The following is a 17,262-nucleotide window of genomic DNA, read 5'->3' as shown; positions in this document are numbered from 1 at the left end:
CTCTGTCTCAAAAAAAAAAAAAAAAGACTCATTACTTAGGGAAGGTACAAAAGGGCCATTTCTTCTTCATATATTTTCTATAAACAGAAAATAATCAATAGCAAGAAGTTCTATTTTTTAACAGGAAATCAAATAAGTCACACTGAGATTAATATTTATATCCATTAAAGGTATGTATACGTGGTAAATACAGAACTGAATCTCTTGATATGTTAACTCTTGGAGTTCTGCTTTTTAAAGTATGGGAATTAAAAAGAGGAAAGAAAACAGAAACTTGGACAATGATCTTAAATATGTGGCCTATCTGGTATGTTTTTAGATAAAGATGATAAAACATAGCAAAAAGCTATTTATTATACCACTCACTCTAAATCATCATACATGCCCATTATATTGCCTTTAAACAACACTATTCCCTAAACATTAATTCCTAAGAAGTGCACCTTTTCCTTTACATTATCTTTTCCTTTCTGAATTGTGCAACTAAACTGGTAAATTCATAGACTTCTCCCTGTTATAAAGCCTTGAAAACCAAAACTATAAAGGGCAGCTACTAATATATTCACTACATTACTAAAATCCATGAATTTCAAACCAGTATCATTTTGGGATTCCCCAAGCTACAGCCTCAGAACCTTCAGTCAACCAACATGATTGATTGGGGGGGGGGGCGGCGTGAGGGTGACACTTTGTTGCCCTTGGTAGAGTGCCATGATATTGTAGCTCACAGCAACCTCAAACTCTTGGGCTCAAGCAATCCTCTTGCCTTAGCCTCCCGAGTTGCTAAGACTAGAGGTGCCCGCTGTTAACACTGTGCTACTTTTAGAGATGGGGGATTTTGCTCTTGCTCAGGCTAGTCCAAAACTCTGGAGCTCAAGCAATCCACCCAACATGATTGAGTTTTAAGAACCCAAAGAACTGTTAGAATCTGGTTAAAGGTTCACAGTTATTTCACCAAAAAACAAACTGGTTCTTATTCCTACAGTTTCCCTGGTGCCAATTTAAATGTGAGAGCTTTAGGTGGAACATCGTATCTTTTTAAATGTAAATTCAATTAGCTGTATGTAAATATCCCAAAGGCCATCATATACCAAAGATATTGGTGTTTAAGATATTTTGGCTTAATCACAACCAGTTACAGATTCCTTTGTTCCTTCTCCACTCCCACTGATTCACTTAACTAGTTAAAAAAAGAAACTAAAAAAAAAAAAAAAGACATTTTGGCTTATTACAATAGATTTACCCAAATTTCCAAGTCTTTTCTTTTTGAAAAATCTAAGTACTCACCACAAATAAAGCTCCTCCCGCTCCATTTTGCACAGCTGTCTTGTGCAAATTCCTCGTATGTCTTCCCTAAAATTTAAAATTTTAACAAAGTTCAGTAAATCACAGCCTTAAGAAATGTTTCATAGGGAAATACTCTAAGATTCATAATTTAAAGCAATAAGATTAACTTACAGAAGTAAAAGATCTCAAGGGATATAGTCTACTACTCTATACCCTGCCCATATCTATTTCCAGAGAGATATAAAAAATGAAGACTCAGAGGCAAGGCTATTTACCTACTTTAGGTCACAAACAAGGGTCAAAGGGAGAACCAGGACCACAATCCAGATGTGTTGAGTTGTGTATCCTTTCTACCACACCCTGGCTGCCAATGGCAATGTCGTTGTGGCCACCCAGCAGGAATAGGGAACCTGTGGCCTTTTGATTTCAAGATTCTTTTTTAATCATCAAAAGAGGCAAGAAAGCTTCATCTTTCTCTACTATACCCCTTTTAATAAAAGGATTTGTTCTATAATATTTGGATTCAGTCAAAAGGCTGCACTTGGAGGACCCATAAAGCCACATATCACCTTAAGGCCACAGGTTCCCCACTTTTTTTTTTTTTGAGACAGTCTCAAGCTGTGTAGAGGGCAGTAGCATCACAGCTCACAGCAACCTCCAACTCTTGGGGTCAAGTGATCCTCTTGCCTCAGTTTTTCTATCTTTAATAGAGACTGCTTTTCCTTAGGCTGGTCTCGAACTCCTAAGCTCAAGTAATCCACCCGCCTCGGACTCTCAGAGTACTGGGATTACAGGCATGAGCCACAGCGCCCAGCCTCCCCACTTCTTTATGAAGACCTTAAAAATGTTTTCATTCTATCCAATGCGTCATATATGCTATATAATTGAGCCAACTATATCCTCCTTTTCAATCCTGCATTAAATTAGTTCAGAAACTCCAGCTATAAAAGTAGTTGCAGAAAACTATTTGTGACGTATGTTCAATTGCTTTGGGAAAAATCTGATTACTCCCTCTGCTGCACTTCATTTTTCTTTGCTGTCTTGCTCTTACTCTGCCCACTCAAGCAATCAACTATCACTCTAGATTCCTCCCACTTCTGAGTTCTGCTAACCATAGATAAATGAGAGAACACTGAATTAAAACAAGCATGGACCTGGCAAAGAGTTGAGCAATTCAAAGAAGGCAAACAGAAAAAAGTAAAAGGAGGAATATAACACAATTATATATTTAACTTTTCCCTAGGTCCAAATATTATTTCAGTTGACGACGTATGTTTACATGAAACATTTGCTTCAATTAACAAGACAAGAACTAGATGTAGAGTAAGAGGCATAAGAACAAAAGATGGGAGTGTTAAATATTAGTTTCAGAATAACTGGGGAGGATGCAATTAGAGGGGGCTTCAATCATGTTCGCTTTTTTCTTTCTTAAGCAGTTGGTGGGTATATAAGTGTTATAATTCTTTATGTTTTTATATATAATTTTTTAAAACAAGAATGAAACATTTATATTCAAGGCGACAGTCTGATTTCTTCCAAATTGCTTCAGGATCAATCTGTGAATTAAACACAAGATTATATCTATATTCCTAATTTGTTGAAAACCTAGACTGAGACAAACATGAAAGCATGGCTGTAACTCCTGAGTAATACATAAGAACAATATCAGCATAAAACTTAACTGAAACTAAAATTTAGAAGATAGCTAATGTCATCATCTTAGCTGAGAAGATATTAAACAAAAAAACCAAAGAACAGTTTTTGAATAACATTAGTAAGTTATTTACTAAATCCTGAGAGAAAACAAATATTTCATAATAAAGGCAAAGGATTAATTTTAAGAGAGTAATCAGTCCTGTCTTTAACATTTTCTGTTGATTGACTTTTTATCCATTCCCACAGTTTGGTTTCTGGGCTCAGTTCTCACTCCTATGTCCTTTTCTCCATAAGCATATCCATTTTCATCATTAACTCTATTCCTAGTATTCTTAAACCCTATATATATTTGGTGACAAAAGGCTAACAGCCTGAAGAGATAGTAGACATATAAATACCAATGAAAAAATTGAGCAAATACCACGAACAAAAATTTCATAGAATTCAAATAGTTAAGCTTACTAGTAAGTAAGAACACAATTTAAAATAACTGGCAGCTGGCTTGGCACCCATAGCACAATTGTTGTGGTACCAGCCACATACACCGAGGCTGGCGAGTTCAAACCCAGGCCTGCTAAACAATGACAACTGCAACAAAAAATAGCTGAGCATTGCGGCGGGCGCTGCTTGGGAGGCTGAGGCAAGAGAATCACTTAAGCCCAAGAATTGGAGGTTGCTGTGAGCTATGATGCCATAGCACTCTACCAAGGGTGACATAGTGAAACTCTATCTCCCAAAAAAAAAAAAAAAAATTGCCAGCTATCAAATTAGCAAAGTTTTTTTTTTTAAAGATAACATTTAATTCTATTTAGTGTATGCAGAAATGGGTATGCTTATTATACATTAGGTAAAAATTCATTTACCTTTTTAGGAAAGCAAATTAGCTTGATGTATGGAGAGACTAAAAAAGTGTCCATCTTTTAAACCTAATAACTATACTTTTAGAAATTTGTCTTATAGTACAAAATGAGAATGAAGATTTACATAAAAATGTTGCTTCTGTGATGTTTACTGTAGCAAATATACAAGCAACCTAAAAGCTCAACATCGGGAGGTCTTTTTTTTTTTTTTTTGAGACAGAATCTCACTATGTCACCCTTTGGTAGAGTGCTGTAACATCACAGCTCACAGCAGCTTCAAATTCTTGGGCTTAAGCGATTCTCTTGCCTTAGCCTCCCAAGTAGCTGGGACTGTAGGCGCCTGCCACAACACCCAACTATTTTTTTTTTTTTGTAGTTGTCATTGTTTAGCAGGCCTGGGCTGGTTTGATCCCACCAGCCTCTGTGTATGTGGCTGGCACCCTAACTACTGAACTCCAAGAGCCACACTGGGAAAGTCTTATTACTGATAATTTCAACACTGAAATATTATTATGGCTAACAAAAATATTCCTAATTTTTTTTCCCCATATAGACATTTGGTCCACAATCAGAACTGGAAACTATCAGGGTTAAACAAAACAAATACAACAAAAATAGCATGAACTATCATTCTAATTATATTAAATTTAGACACTAAGGAAAAGACTGGAAGGCCAAAAACAATTAGAAGTGCGTATCTCTGTTCTTATAATGTTAACAAGATTATGAGGGACTCTTTTTTTATATTTATCTCTATTTTCCTTATTTCCTATTTAGCATAAAATAACAAACTAAAAGTAAAAAAAAAAATCTTACTTAAAATAAAATGTTCATTAAGTACAAAGGAAATTTATCACCTCTACTATTAAACACACTTCTTGTTCTAATCTCTGTATATCAAATTAAACATTACCAATCTATATATTAAAAATGCTTCTATTTTACATCAATATTTGATTCCTTGCTCATTAATCCAGGATGTGTCATGTATTTTCACTTAAAATAGAGCGTGAACCCTGGAAATTGTTCTTTAATCTATGTAGCTAAATATTGGAAGATCTATTTTGAGGCACTCTTATTGATCTGTAACTCTAGACATACACATGAGTTTCACACATTTCTACAAGTGTTTTAAAGTCTAAATTGTTGAAGATAAGCTGCTGACTGGGAAGATCAAGATAAAGTTAAGTTCTAGGAAAAAAACAGGACTTTCGGGGGGTTTTGATATTGAGGATTTGGATTTAAATTACCTGTTTGCTACTAACATGTGACTTTGCTCACAGTACTTAATTTTTAAAAGCCTCAATTCCTATACTTATAAGATAGGGATGTCTTTTGATTGGACTATTTTGAGACTTACATAATGAAGTTTCTCTGAAAGTACTATGTAACCTGTTAAAGCATTATCACCTGCTTAGCTTACACAGGATAAAACTTTTAGCAACTGAAAAACAAAGATTCAAACAACTGCATTTTTACAACTACACAGATTATTTTTAAAAGTGTGCTTTGTAGCTGACTTTATCGAAGAGTCACAGTCAGAACAGAAAAGATTACTGACAATTTCTTACATTTACACATACTTACTTTTTATTTGTATCCACATAGGCTTATAATGTTTCTGATAAAATTATTATAGATTTTAGATGGTTGAAAAATACCATCTACTTAAAGAAAAGTGGTAAAGAAGGAAGAAGTAGTGCTAGCAGAAAATTTTGTACGCGTCTCTGGTTTCTGCATCTCTTGTGAGCAGAGGCACTGATAGCTTCTGTTCCAGACCAACTTTTCAAGGATTTTTGTACAGTGTCTCCTACTGGTATAAAGGTTGAGTGGGTTTTCTTACAAACAAGGTTCCCCAACCTCAGGGCTTCCCAGCTGTGATGCTCTGCTCTGCATCACAGCTGGGCTACCCTATGTCACTCCCACGGGATCTGAGTGTCAAGGGGAACATGAACAGAATCTCATGCTGCCTTCTGTGTCATGAGTAACAGTCCTTTGTCTCTGACCCAGCAGTCTTCTGCTAACATCCATGAAATTGAGGCAAGTTAACTTGCTCGCTTATAAAAAGGGTAAAATCTCAGACCCTTCACAGTTCTGAAGTCCTTAAAATCTAGAAATAGTGTAGTTTCCATGTCCCACTGATTTTTTTTAATCAAAATATCTATATGAATATAAAGATAGTATAAAAGAAACCAATTAATAGTTCTGTCTCTAGGATCTGGGCAGGAAGGAAATTAACTCTTTACTGCAGTATGTAATACATGCAACACAAATTTTTATCATAATATTTATCCTTTTATCCCTAGTCTGTAATACATATCATTATATATTTACTATAATATATATATTCTTGCTTATTTTTGAATTTTTTGCCGAGCATATACATATTTCATTTCAATTTTTAAAAACTATAATCTTTAGTCCTTTCCCTATCTTACTATCATGTCTTACTTATTTCAGACATTATGTCATGTCTGTGTGTTACCACACTTGATCTAGACAAAAGGCTGAGAAGCAATGTCTGTAAGAGTCTCCTAGCTAACCCCTTTCTCAATCCAAAACATACCAATGTCAATAAACTAATCTTTAAATACCATCTTGATGGTTATCATATAAAGAGGACCAAAACCAAATATGTTCTAGCACAGACATGTTAATTTCATCACTTCTAAAACAATACATTTTCCACATTCTAACATCCCTGAAATTGGGATGTATCACTAGTATCTAATATTCCATAACTATCCTATTATGGAAAGACAAGAAGGCAAAGTGGTTAAAAGTCCGGCTCCATAGCCAGTTTCCTCATTTGTAGAAACAGAATAATTAACAGTTTATACTTCATAGAGTTGATGAGAAGTTCAAAAGAGATAGTTCACATAAGTGCTATAAATGTGCAGCCTAGCAGATGCTATAATACTAGTGTTACCTATCATTATAAGTACTTTATATCATGCACTAAGCTTTTAACACACTATTTAATTCTTACAACTTTCCTGCAAAGCAAGTATTATTTCCAGAAAACAAATTTAAATAAGTTACAAAAACTTCTCAAGGTTATATCACTAATTAATTAGTGGCAAAACTCACATTAGATCCTAGGGCCAAAAGACTACAAAGGTCACAACAGTATTATAAGCCACTTGACCAGAACAATTTGATGACATTAGAGCTCTAGCAGAACAGAGTAGGTCTAAGAAACCAGAGTTTAAGGAAGAAAACTGGGCATCCACATATAAGGAGACATTAGAAATGAAAATGCCTGCTTCCTTAACTTACAATGGTCCCGTTTAGAGAAGGCTGTAAGTTATTTAATGTATTTCTTCAATCCTTGTCACCCTTCTCTCCTATTCCTGCAGTAAAAGCTAAATACTGTATATAGACATTAGCATACCATTTGAACAACTTAATTACAATGCCTAAAGGTTACTTCTTCAAAATTTTAGAAAAGGGGCTCAGATAACGTTTATAAAACGAAAGAAGCAACAAATAGTGAGAACGAACTGTTGAAGTATTAGCCTTCATGTTTTCAAGTGGCACAAACTGAATCATACCTATCAAGTTAAACATGTTGGCCATTTTCAAAGCTGTTCTGTTTTGGGGTATGTGTAAAGAACATCACCTGTTTCATATTCATGGCAATATTCACATCAAACACTTTTGGTAAAGGAATAAAGTATTAAAAGTTCTAATAAACATCTTTACATTACTTAACGGGCCATTTGAATTGTTTCACTTTATATTTGAATAAAGAGGCATTCCAGAGCAATCAGTCTAAACAAAAATTACTTAGCCAGGCTGTCTTTTCTTTAGAGTCTAGCTTCTCATTAGGCTCTAAAATGCTGTATTTCAATAAATTCCAGTTGAATAGAATGAACTCCAACTGAAAATCAAACAAAGTTTTTATATAAACAAGAGCATAATCTGACATGTAGTACAAAATTAATAGTGGGTTTGAATTTCAGCTTTTTTTCAGAGTTTTTCAGAAGGAACAGAGAAGATTTAAGCAAGCAGTGGTAGCCTTTTCTTTGGTTTCTAGCAATCGAATGCCTTTATATTAAGCACATCTACATATCTTTTCTCACTAACTCCCCACAAATGTATGGTTATTTCCATTTTATATTAAAAGAAACTCAGGCTCAAAGACAGTAACTTGCCACCACACAATTAAGTGACATAAATGGATTTTGAGCCAAGGCCATTTGAATGTAAGTTCCATGCTCTTCCTTTTTATTGTAATTTATATACCAACACCAATAGCTCTAAATGACAAAAATTAAAATTTTATATTCTCTCCAAGAAGAGGATCCTTTAATGATCTTTTCTTGGTTCCTGCTCTTCTTCCAAATTTCTTTTGTTGCTCAAACATTAGCAGTCTCCAATTCACTTACCTTTCACTTCTATCATACCTTTGCATTATTAAAAGACACAACCAGTCAAGGAAATTTAGTAAGAGGCCAGGAAGCTGTAAGACAAACTCACAGAATCAGTAACCTAATTAGTGAAAAAGACAAGACTAAGATCAGACGACCAAAAAAAGAAAAAAGCCTTTCCTTTATTAGCAGCCAACTCATGCAAGAAATATACTTTTTAGATGACCCCTAATATTTACAGATTAAAGTCACCAAGATGTGTGTTCACTTGTGCAGGGGTCACAGAGCACATGTGAAACATCTGGGGAACCAAAAGTGGTTTGGGATGTCTCCGTGCTTTCTTCCCACTGTTTACAACACCGGCCAGCTTGTTACCTACAGCCTACCCCACTGACAACTCAAGCAAGAAAATGAAAGCTCCCCAAAAAGTCAGTGCCCATAATATACACATACTCTCAGTAGGTATCTATAGCAGGTAGTTTTAGAAATTTCAAGAATTTAAAGGAAATTCTTGAAAAATACAATTTTTTCAATGCATTTTACTTTGACAAAGTAGATGTGCTGCATTAATAACTGTGAGATCTATTTCCAGAATAATCATAAATACAAATGCTTGCTCTCTGTCAGATACTATGCTATAAATATCACAAATATATACTATAACTCATTAACTTATTTCAGCAAGACTACCAGATAGGTATTATTATTATATTGTTTTTTAGGTGAGGAAACTAAAGACTGAACAGGAGAAAAATATTTTTCCTAGATCACACAGCTAAATAAATGAAAAATCTAGGTTTCCTTGAGTACATGCCTTAACCAGTAAAGTTTAAGTTTTACTATATTTCCAAACAGACACAGGACTTTTACAAATGTCTTCCAAATAAAATTCTATTGATAATTTAACCAAAAATGTTAATTGATCTTAAAGAAATGCAAGTAATTTTCCCCACACTTAGAGATTAAGCAGTAAAATTTGGTTAAATTTTGTATTATAGGAAAGCTACATGAACAACGCAGGAATTGTAGATTACAGGTTAAAATAACCATATTAATGATTTCACTCATCTGGACTACAAATTAAAGAAAGCATTCTTTAGATAACTAAAATCCAATATAGATATAAACAACACTCAATGTTCTAAGAACTTATGCAGATGAAATGCACAGACATGGTTTCAGTCAGTGGACCTACGTGGTCATTTCATGCACTTCACTGTCTTTGTATGTGCATCCCCTAACACTACATTATTTCTGTGGATACTTCCCCCTTACCCATGGTGGTTAATCTCCTCTTGTTGGTTAATCTCCCCTTCTACAGCCCTGAGTGTCCATCATCTTTCCTTGAGCAAAGTGAAATCGCTTCCATAGTCTGCTCACACTGGCACACCCTTTCATTATTATGGCACCTATAAAATTTGTATCTTTACCTACATACTAATTCCCCTTAGTACACTTGAGTAACTTCAGAAAGGTCAACCTAAAACAACAGATAAACAAACACCAAAAAGAAACAAAACTTGCAAACAAATCCAATTCAGGCCCTTATGACTGTGTGATCTTGGGTATTTATTTGTTTGGGAATCATTTTATCTCTCACATGCAAAATGATATAACACCTAGAAAAGTATCCCACACATAAAGCCACCTTCTCCGTCCCTCCCCCCCCAAGACTATACAAACATAGTGAAGTCTTCAGTCTTTTGTTGAATGAAACTTCCTAGGAATGATGTATAAACATACTTCCTAAACTGACTCAAACACTAGTAACAAGATTTCCAACTGAACAGACTGACTTTCACCCTATAGGTTATTCATTATCAATAAACATATAATTTGTTACTCCATGTACTGAGCAGTGCTCAAAGAGAAGGCCAAGTTCAACCATCCATACCTTTGAAATGGAGACTAAGTTCATATCCCTAATAAAAAGAGCACAGTTTGTCATTTTCTGTTAAACTGCTTATTTATGGCTGTGGCAGGCAAAATAATGGTTCCCCAGACACCCACATCCTAATCTTGAGAACCTGTGTTAGTTTACATAGCAAAGGAGAATTAAGGTCTGACCTTAAAATAGGGAGATTATCCTGGATTATCAAAATAGGCCCACTGTAATCACAGGCCCTTAAAAAGTAGAAGGGGGAGTATAATCAAGAAAGGATATGTGATGAATGACAGAAGCAGGGTCAGAGAATGCAATGTGAGAACCAGATCTGCTCTTACTGGCTTCAAAAAAGAGGCCTAGACCCAACAAATGAGGGCAGCCCCTAGCAGCTGGAAAAGCAAAGAAAAGAGATTCATCCCTAGAGACTGAGAAGGATAGCAGCCTATATATTCATTTTAGCTCACTGAGACTCATGTCACTTTTAACCTATAGCATGGTAAACAACAAATTTATATTGTGTTATGTCATCAAGTCTGTGGCACTGTATCACAGCAATAGAAAACTAAGAATGTTTTGGCATTTTTTCTCTCACAGCGTTGTTAAACCAAAAATAGAGAAACACTGGGGCATTGCAAAATCTCTAATGGGCTTGGGACCTGTGGCTCAAGTGGCTAAGGAGCCAACCACATACACCTAACGTGGAGAATTTGAAACCAGCGCAGGCCAGCCAAAACAACGATGGCTACAACCAAAAAATAGCCGGGTGCTGTGGTGGGCACCTGTGGTCCCAGCTACTTGGGAGGCTGAGGCAGGAGACTCACTTGAGCCCAGGAGTTGGAGGTTGCTGTGAGCGTGATGCCATGGCACTCTACCCAGGGGGATAGCTTGAGGTTCTGTCTCAAAAATAAATAAATAAATAAATAAAATCTCTAATGGAAGGGGAAAAATATTTCATTCTACAAAACTTAAAATTTAGAAAGAAAAATGCCACCACAAAAAGTGGTATACTTTTAGTATGGTTGTGGAGATAGCACCAGCCCATACCACTGGGTAATAACCTATAAACTCTGGACAGAATATTTTTTTTTAAAAAAAACTTTCTGAAGGCACTGGAGAACCAAAAGCAGGCAGACACAGGGAAAAGAGTCTACACTCAAAAGAAGCCAGTAAGGTCTTTGTGTTTTCTTTACATTTTTTGGCCTGAAGGGAGGCCTCAGTGAAAGTTTGGAACAACTGAAAAGCCTGGGAAAGTGGGAAATCCCAGAAAAGGAAGAAGCAGAAAAGGAGAGACTCTCCTGTATTTAAACTCCACCCAAATCTTTGTCTGACCCTTGAACTGTGGGTGTACATGCAGCAGACTCCAAGCAGCCCAGTTTAAAAAAAAGAACCAATATTCGATCTATTGCCCATCACAAAAGAGATGGATAGCAACAAAATACTCAGCCAGGCACAGTGGCTCACTCTTACTAATACCAGCACTTTGGGAGGATTGCTTGAGGTCAGGACTCTGAGACCTATCTCTACAAAAAACATTTTTTTAAATTAGCCAGGGATGGTGGCACGTGCCTATATGTGCAGCTACTAAGAGGCCTAGGAGTTCATGGTGTAAGTGAGCTATGATCATGCCACTGTACTCCAGCAGGGGCAACAGGAAACCCTGTTTCCTAAATAAAACATAACAAAACAAAACTCTTTGGAGGAATAAAACAGGATCAAGAGTCTCTACGATATATCATTCACAATGTCCAGTATACAATCCAAAATTATTCAATGTACAGGAAAACACAACCTATGTTTAAGAAAAAAGAAATTCAACAAAGATCACCAAATAAGAATTGCAAAGCAGCTCTATAATCATAATTAAAGATATAAATGAAAATAACCTCAATGAATGAAAAGATACACAATACAGACAGTCCTAACAGTGATTTAACTTTTGATTTTCCAACATTATGACAGTGGGAAAGTGATCCACATTCAGTATGTTCCTCCATTTATGATGGGCTTATGTCCAAAAAAACCTATCTAATATTTAAAATACTGGAAATCAAAACACATTTCTTAACTTAATGATACTTTCTATTTATGATGGGTTTATTAGGATGTAATCCCATGGCTATGTAGAAGAGCTATGTACTTGAAAATGCCAACATAACCCTCTCACCTACCAAACCAAAAACAGCAGCTTGGGAATGAGGCAATAATGACTTCTAAAGTGTTATCAACTTCACAGAAAATCATGGACAAAAACTGAAGGGAATAGGCCTATTCTGAGAATTTTTACTCCATATTCATAATTTTTTTTTTTTTTGAGACAGAGTCACCCTCAGTAGAGTGTTGTAATATCATAGCTCATAGCAATCTCAAACTCTTGGGCTCAAGCAATTCTCTTGACTCAGCCTGCTGAGTAGCTTGGATTACAGGCACCCACCACAGTGCCCCACTATTTGTAGCAATAAGGTCTTGCTCTGGCTCAGGTTGGTCTCAAACTGTGAGCAATCTACCCGCCTCAGCCTCCCAAGTGCTAGGATAACAGGCATGAGCCACTGCACCCTGCCCCATAATTCCTATTTTTAAAATGATTCTTTCAATTGCCCATGAGGTATCATCCCACTTTACAAAAAGAGAAAAATGAGGTTCAAAGAGATTAAGAAAGGTTGCTCAAGGTGCTCAAGGTTACATAGCTAGTACTAAATTGTCAGCACATTTTAAGCAATTAAAACTGAACCAAAAAGCCTACAGATGAAGAGATTGGCACCTAACTAACAAAGGAGAAATTAGGCAATTATTTTGAAAGTGTAAATGGTCTCTTTAAAGGTTTCTCGTTTAGGAAAGGAAAAAAAGGAACTGCCTTAGTAGAGCTTACTCATATTTTTCCTTTGCTAGGTTCATTCTGATATTCCATGATTTGTGAAAGCCTGGTTCTATGAGTTATGGAACATCCTCATAATGAATTACTATGTAGCATTAAAATGACAGTATAGAAATGTCTACTGAAAAGGAAAGATGATCAAAATGTATTATAGAAAGAAGCAGGCTATAAAACAATATGAATAATATCTTCTGATTTTTATAAGAAAAAATCTGTAAGATCTGTTTATTATAGACATCAAAATGTTAACAGTAATTTCGTTTGACAAGACTATGGGGTGATTTTTATTTTTTGAGCTTATTAATTTGCTGTTCTCAATGTTCTGTTTTTTCTACAATGTACTATTTGTGTAATTAAAAAAAAAAACTTGATCAACTCAACAAATATTTATTGGGCACCGACTGCATTCCAGGCACTATTTTTAAAGAAAAATGCTGATAAAAAGCTTGATAAAAATTTTCCTCCACTACCTGAAATTTCTTTCTTTATTGTTAAACTGCTCTTCAATTTATTACCTCTGAACCCTTTGCCTCAAAAACAAAAGACGCGAAATCTTATCTCCATCCTTTCTACTAGATAAGGTCTGAACCTCATCATCTCTCTCCAAGAAGAGCCTCTTATCTATTGCTTCTAACTCCAATCAAAGCCATTCCACCCTCAGTCCCATCCAGTGATCTATCCAAAACAGAAATCTGACCATATTCCCACTCCTCTAAAGCCTTTCCCTTATTCCTCACTTCCTCTAAGGTAATGTCAAATTCTTCAGTATGGCACAGCAAAGAGCCCTGGTATCTGGCCCCTGCCCCTCTCATTTCCTTTGGTAACACTTTGGCTTCTCATACACACCAACCTTTTTCTTACCAATATCGAGTCTTTTTTTATGTTGTCCTTTCCACCTAGACTACCCTGTGACCCCATCCCCAATCTGTTAGTGTTACTTCCAAGGAAAAATCTTATCCCACCTTCAAGTCAAATTGGATGACCCCATTCATATCTCTAGCATTGAACTTTCACATTTTATCACATTTACCTTAAAGTTCCTCTTACATGAGACTATCATAAACTCCAGAACAAGGCTTCCTAACTTTTTCTTAACTGCATTATGAGGAAAAAACAGTATCAACCTCAAAAATGAGATGTTGTTTGCACGCCTGTAATCCTAGCACCCTGGGAGGCCAAGGCAGGTGGATTGCTTGAGCTCACGAGTTAGAGACCAGCCTGAGCCAGAGCGAGACCTCATCTCTAAAAAGTAGCAGGGCGTTGCGGCAAGCGCCTGTAGTCCCAGCGACTCTAGAGCCTGAGGCAAGAGAATCATTTGAGCCTGAGAGTTTGAGGTTGCTGTGAGCTGTGATTCAACAGCACTCTACTGAGGGCGACAAAGTGAGACTCCGTCTCAAAAAAAAAAAAAAAAAAAAAAAAGAAAAGAGGTGTGTTCTGTGGATATTTAACTCAGTGCTTGGCATACATAAAACGGTCACCAAAGGTTACTTATTATTCATAGTTACCTGGAGCCCATTAATGCATGATCCACAATAGGACCTCACACGTTTACTCAAAGACTAAACTCCTCAAGAGGAAACATTTCCATTTTACGAGTGGGGAAACGGGTAAAGATTAACTGCCCTAAGTCATATTAGCTACAAAATCGGTGAAACTACCTTTCAAACTCGAATCTAACTCTAATGCCCTGAACTCACTTTATACTAACATAAAGTATTTCCCTCTCTTTTGCTAAGAACTGACTCAATCTTTTTAGTTTCCTCGTAGAAAAAAAATAAAGCTTCTTTCCAGTAAATGCCTTGTTTGTTGTAACGGCCACTTCTGGCATTTTTTAAATTTACCTGAACAAGTGTTTCGCTTTCTCTGCCTATAATAAAATGTACTTAAATCTCAAAAGATCATTAAAATCCTGTGATTCTTTGGTTGGGTGCAGTTACTAGTGGTGCCGTTCTTCACAGTCGTTGGATACGATTTACCAAAGACTTCCGATATGCAAAGCACATATACAGTAAATGAAACACTGATCATACTTCTCTAGCGCTAAGGAACTCTCAGTAAGCATTCACCGAGCAAGCCAGAGTTCTGTAAAGTGCTGCAGCCTAACAGCAACGTGGTCACTTCGCTAGACAGAGCAAGATGCCGCCTCTTTCGCGGCTGACGTCGAGGAAGGAGATCTAGTCGGCCCAGGAGAGGCCTAGGCTCCGCGCTAGAGCAAAGGGAGAAAAAACAGATCACGGACCGCCCCTACTTCCTCTCCTTGGCCAAATTAGGCGCACACTCCCCAGTCTGGGGAAGGCACGCGTCCGCTCAGCTACTGTTGGCAACCCTCCCGCCGGGCTCCTGACTCGCGGTGAAGCCGCAGCGCCCTCCCTGAGAAGAGGACGAAGGCCGCAGTGTCCTTGCCGCTCCTTGCAGGCCCCTCTAGAGCCCACAGATCTCCTCCGCCCAAAACTAAGAGAGGCACCGAGAGCGGGAGAAAGAAGGCGGCGGCGCCCGCGCTCATCCCGGGCCTCCTTACCCACTGGGCAGCGAAGCCAGCAGCCCGGGCCCGGACCGCCGCGGAGAACAACATGGCTAGCCGGACAGCTCGCGGTCTCCAGGCCGCGCCAAGCGAGAATCCCGAGCGAGCCCGAACGCACAGCGTGCGCGCGCCCGAGCCCGGCCCAAGGCGTCCAGAGCCTCGCCCCGCTCGCTACGCGGTGGCCGACGCGAGCGCGCTCAAGAGCGCGGGGGCTTGTGGGGCCCAGTGAGCGGAGACTTCCGGGGACGGGGCAGGAACCAGCTAGGGCCCTAAAAGGCCGGGGACCTACGCGCCACCGCAGGGCTCCCGGCCTTGAAAGGAACGGTGGCAGAGTGGCGCGTAGGGACCCTGGGGAATCAAGTGCCGGCCTGGATGTATGGGTTGAGATTCCCACCTGGAGATCCTTGCGAGGATTAATCACCTGCTCTTGTACTGTTCTTAAAAAATTATGTTGCAACCCACTATAAATCTTACCTTACCAAAAATGGAATTGGAGACACAGAGCTAGCCATGTACAGCAAATTCCTAGGTTCCCATTTCTTGACTTTAGAAATGTGCGCGACATATTTCGGGGTGAAATGCTTTGATAGCCGGAATTTGCTTCAGAATAATGGGGAGTGGGAGGAGAAACGGAAGCAAGACTGGCCCTGAGCGCTGGCTGATGGTGCTGCGTGGTGGTTCTTTTTACTGTTCTCTGTACTTTTGTACTAATTAGAGATTTTCCACAATAAAACTGGAAGAAAAAAAAGCCACTTCCTTCTTGATGTTTGTTTGGTCATCTCTGGAAATTCCAGCAAGTATTTATTCAGTAACAGCTATAATATGTACAGCACTGTTTCCTGCTGTGGAGAGTTTACCGAGCACTTAACTGCCTTTTGAATTTTTCCCTTCACTGCAATCTTTTCTTGTGTGTCACGTCCTGTATCCACCCCTTTCCTCTTGCCCATTTTCATTTCTATAATAAATTTGTGAATAATTTCTGGACATTCGTAGCAGAGCATGAATTTTAAAAATTTATCTCACATTAGTTGAAAAACTAATAAAATATTCCATTGCAACCCTTACGAATCATTATTGCAAATATAAAATTCAAGACAGAGGGCTAGGGTTCAGATCTTATCTATTACTTTCTAGCTGTGTGACTTTAGGCAAGTTTGTTTTTCTGGGCTTCTGTTTAGTAATGAGTTAACACCTATAAAGTTCTTTTCAGAAGTACTCAGCACAAAGTAAGTGCTTAGTAAGTGTTAGCTTTCATCATCATCAAAACACAACATCATACTGTTACAATGATTAAGCCACTCACTGAAAAGGAAAATGGAAAGGCAAGTTCAGGGCTATTCAACTCCTGAACAAAACAGATCTGCCGGCAAGGGCAGGCCTGGGGGAATGAACTTGGATAGGCTACTAATGGAAACATCTACAGTAGAGCAGAGTCTTTTGAAGTTCACAACCCATGGAGGTATATATGCTATTAGTGTCTAACACTTGTCATGGACTTACCAGGTGTCCCCAATTTCTGTTACCTCAGAGCAGAACCAGAGTGCAAAAAGTAATGTTTTAAAACATTAAGGATCGGGCAGTGCCTGTAGCTCAAAGGAGTAGGGCTCAGGCCCCATATCCTGGAGGTTGGGGGTTCAAACCCAGCCCCAGCCAAAAACTGCAAAAAAAAAAAAAAAACCATTAAGGATCAGTGCAAATGGGAGTGTCTACCCTATTAACACTTTCTTGGAAAGGATAAAGAAAGCAAAATGCTTTAGTTCAATTGTCATTCAACTGCAAGTAGGGTGACACTTTTCACCAGGATTTGT

The 17,262-nt window shown here is 37.8% G+C and overlaps 1 protein-coding gene across 1 annotated transcript in view; it reads right to left on the bottom strand.

Moving 5' to 3' along the window:
- NDUFV2 (NADH:ubiquinone oxidoreductase core subunit V2) overlaps positions 1-15,601 on the bottom strand; it is a 30,630-nt gene extending 15,029 nt beyond the window's left edge. Inside the window, exons 1-2 of the mRNA XM_003801000.3 lie at positions 15,452-15,601; positions 1,288-1,353 (exon numbers count right to left, since the gene is read on the bottom strand). Coding sequence (XP_003801048.1) covers positions 1,288-1,353; positions 15,452-15,505 — 120 coding nt within the window. The 5' untranslated portion in view covers positions 15,506-15,601. The remainder of the gene's footprint in view (positions 1-1,287; positions 1,354-15,451) is intronic.
- Positions 15,602-17,262: the final 1,661 nt, after the last annotated feature.

This window comes from Otolemur garnettii, unplaced genomic scaffold (assembly GCF_000181295.1).
Source record: "Otolemur garnettii isolate 467f Iridium unplaced genomic scaffold, OtoGar3 scaffold00193, whole genome shotgun sequence".
Lineage (NCBI taxonomy): Eukaryota > Metazoa > Chordata > Mammalia > Primates > Galagidae > Otolemur > Otolemur garnettii.
This window is presented reverse-complemented; position numbering and strand designations above follow the sequence as displayed.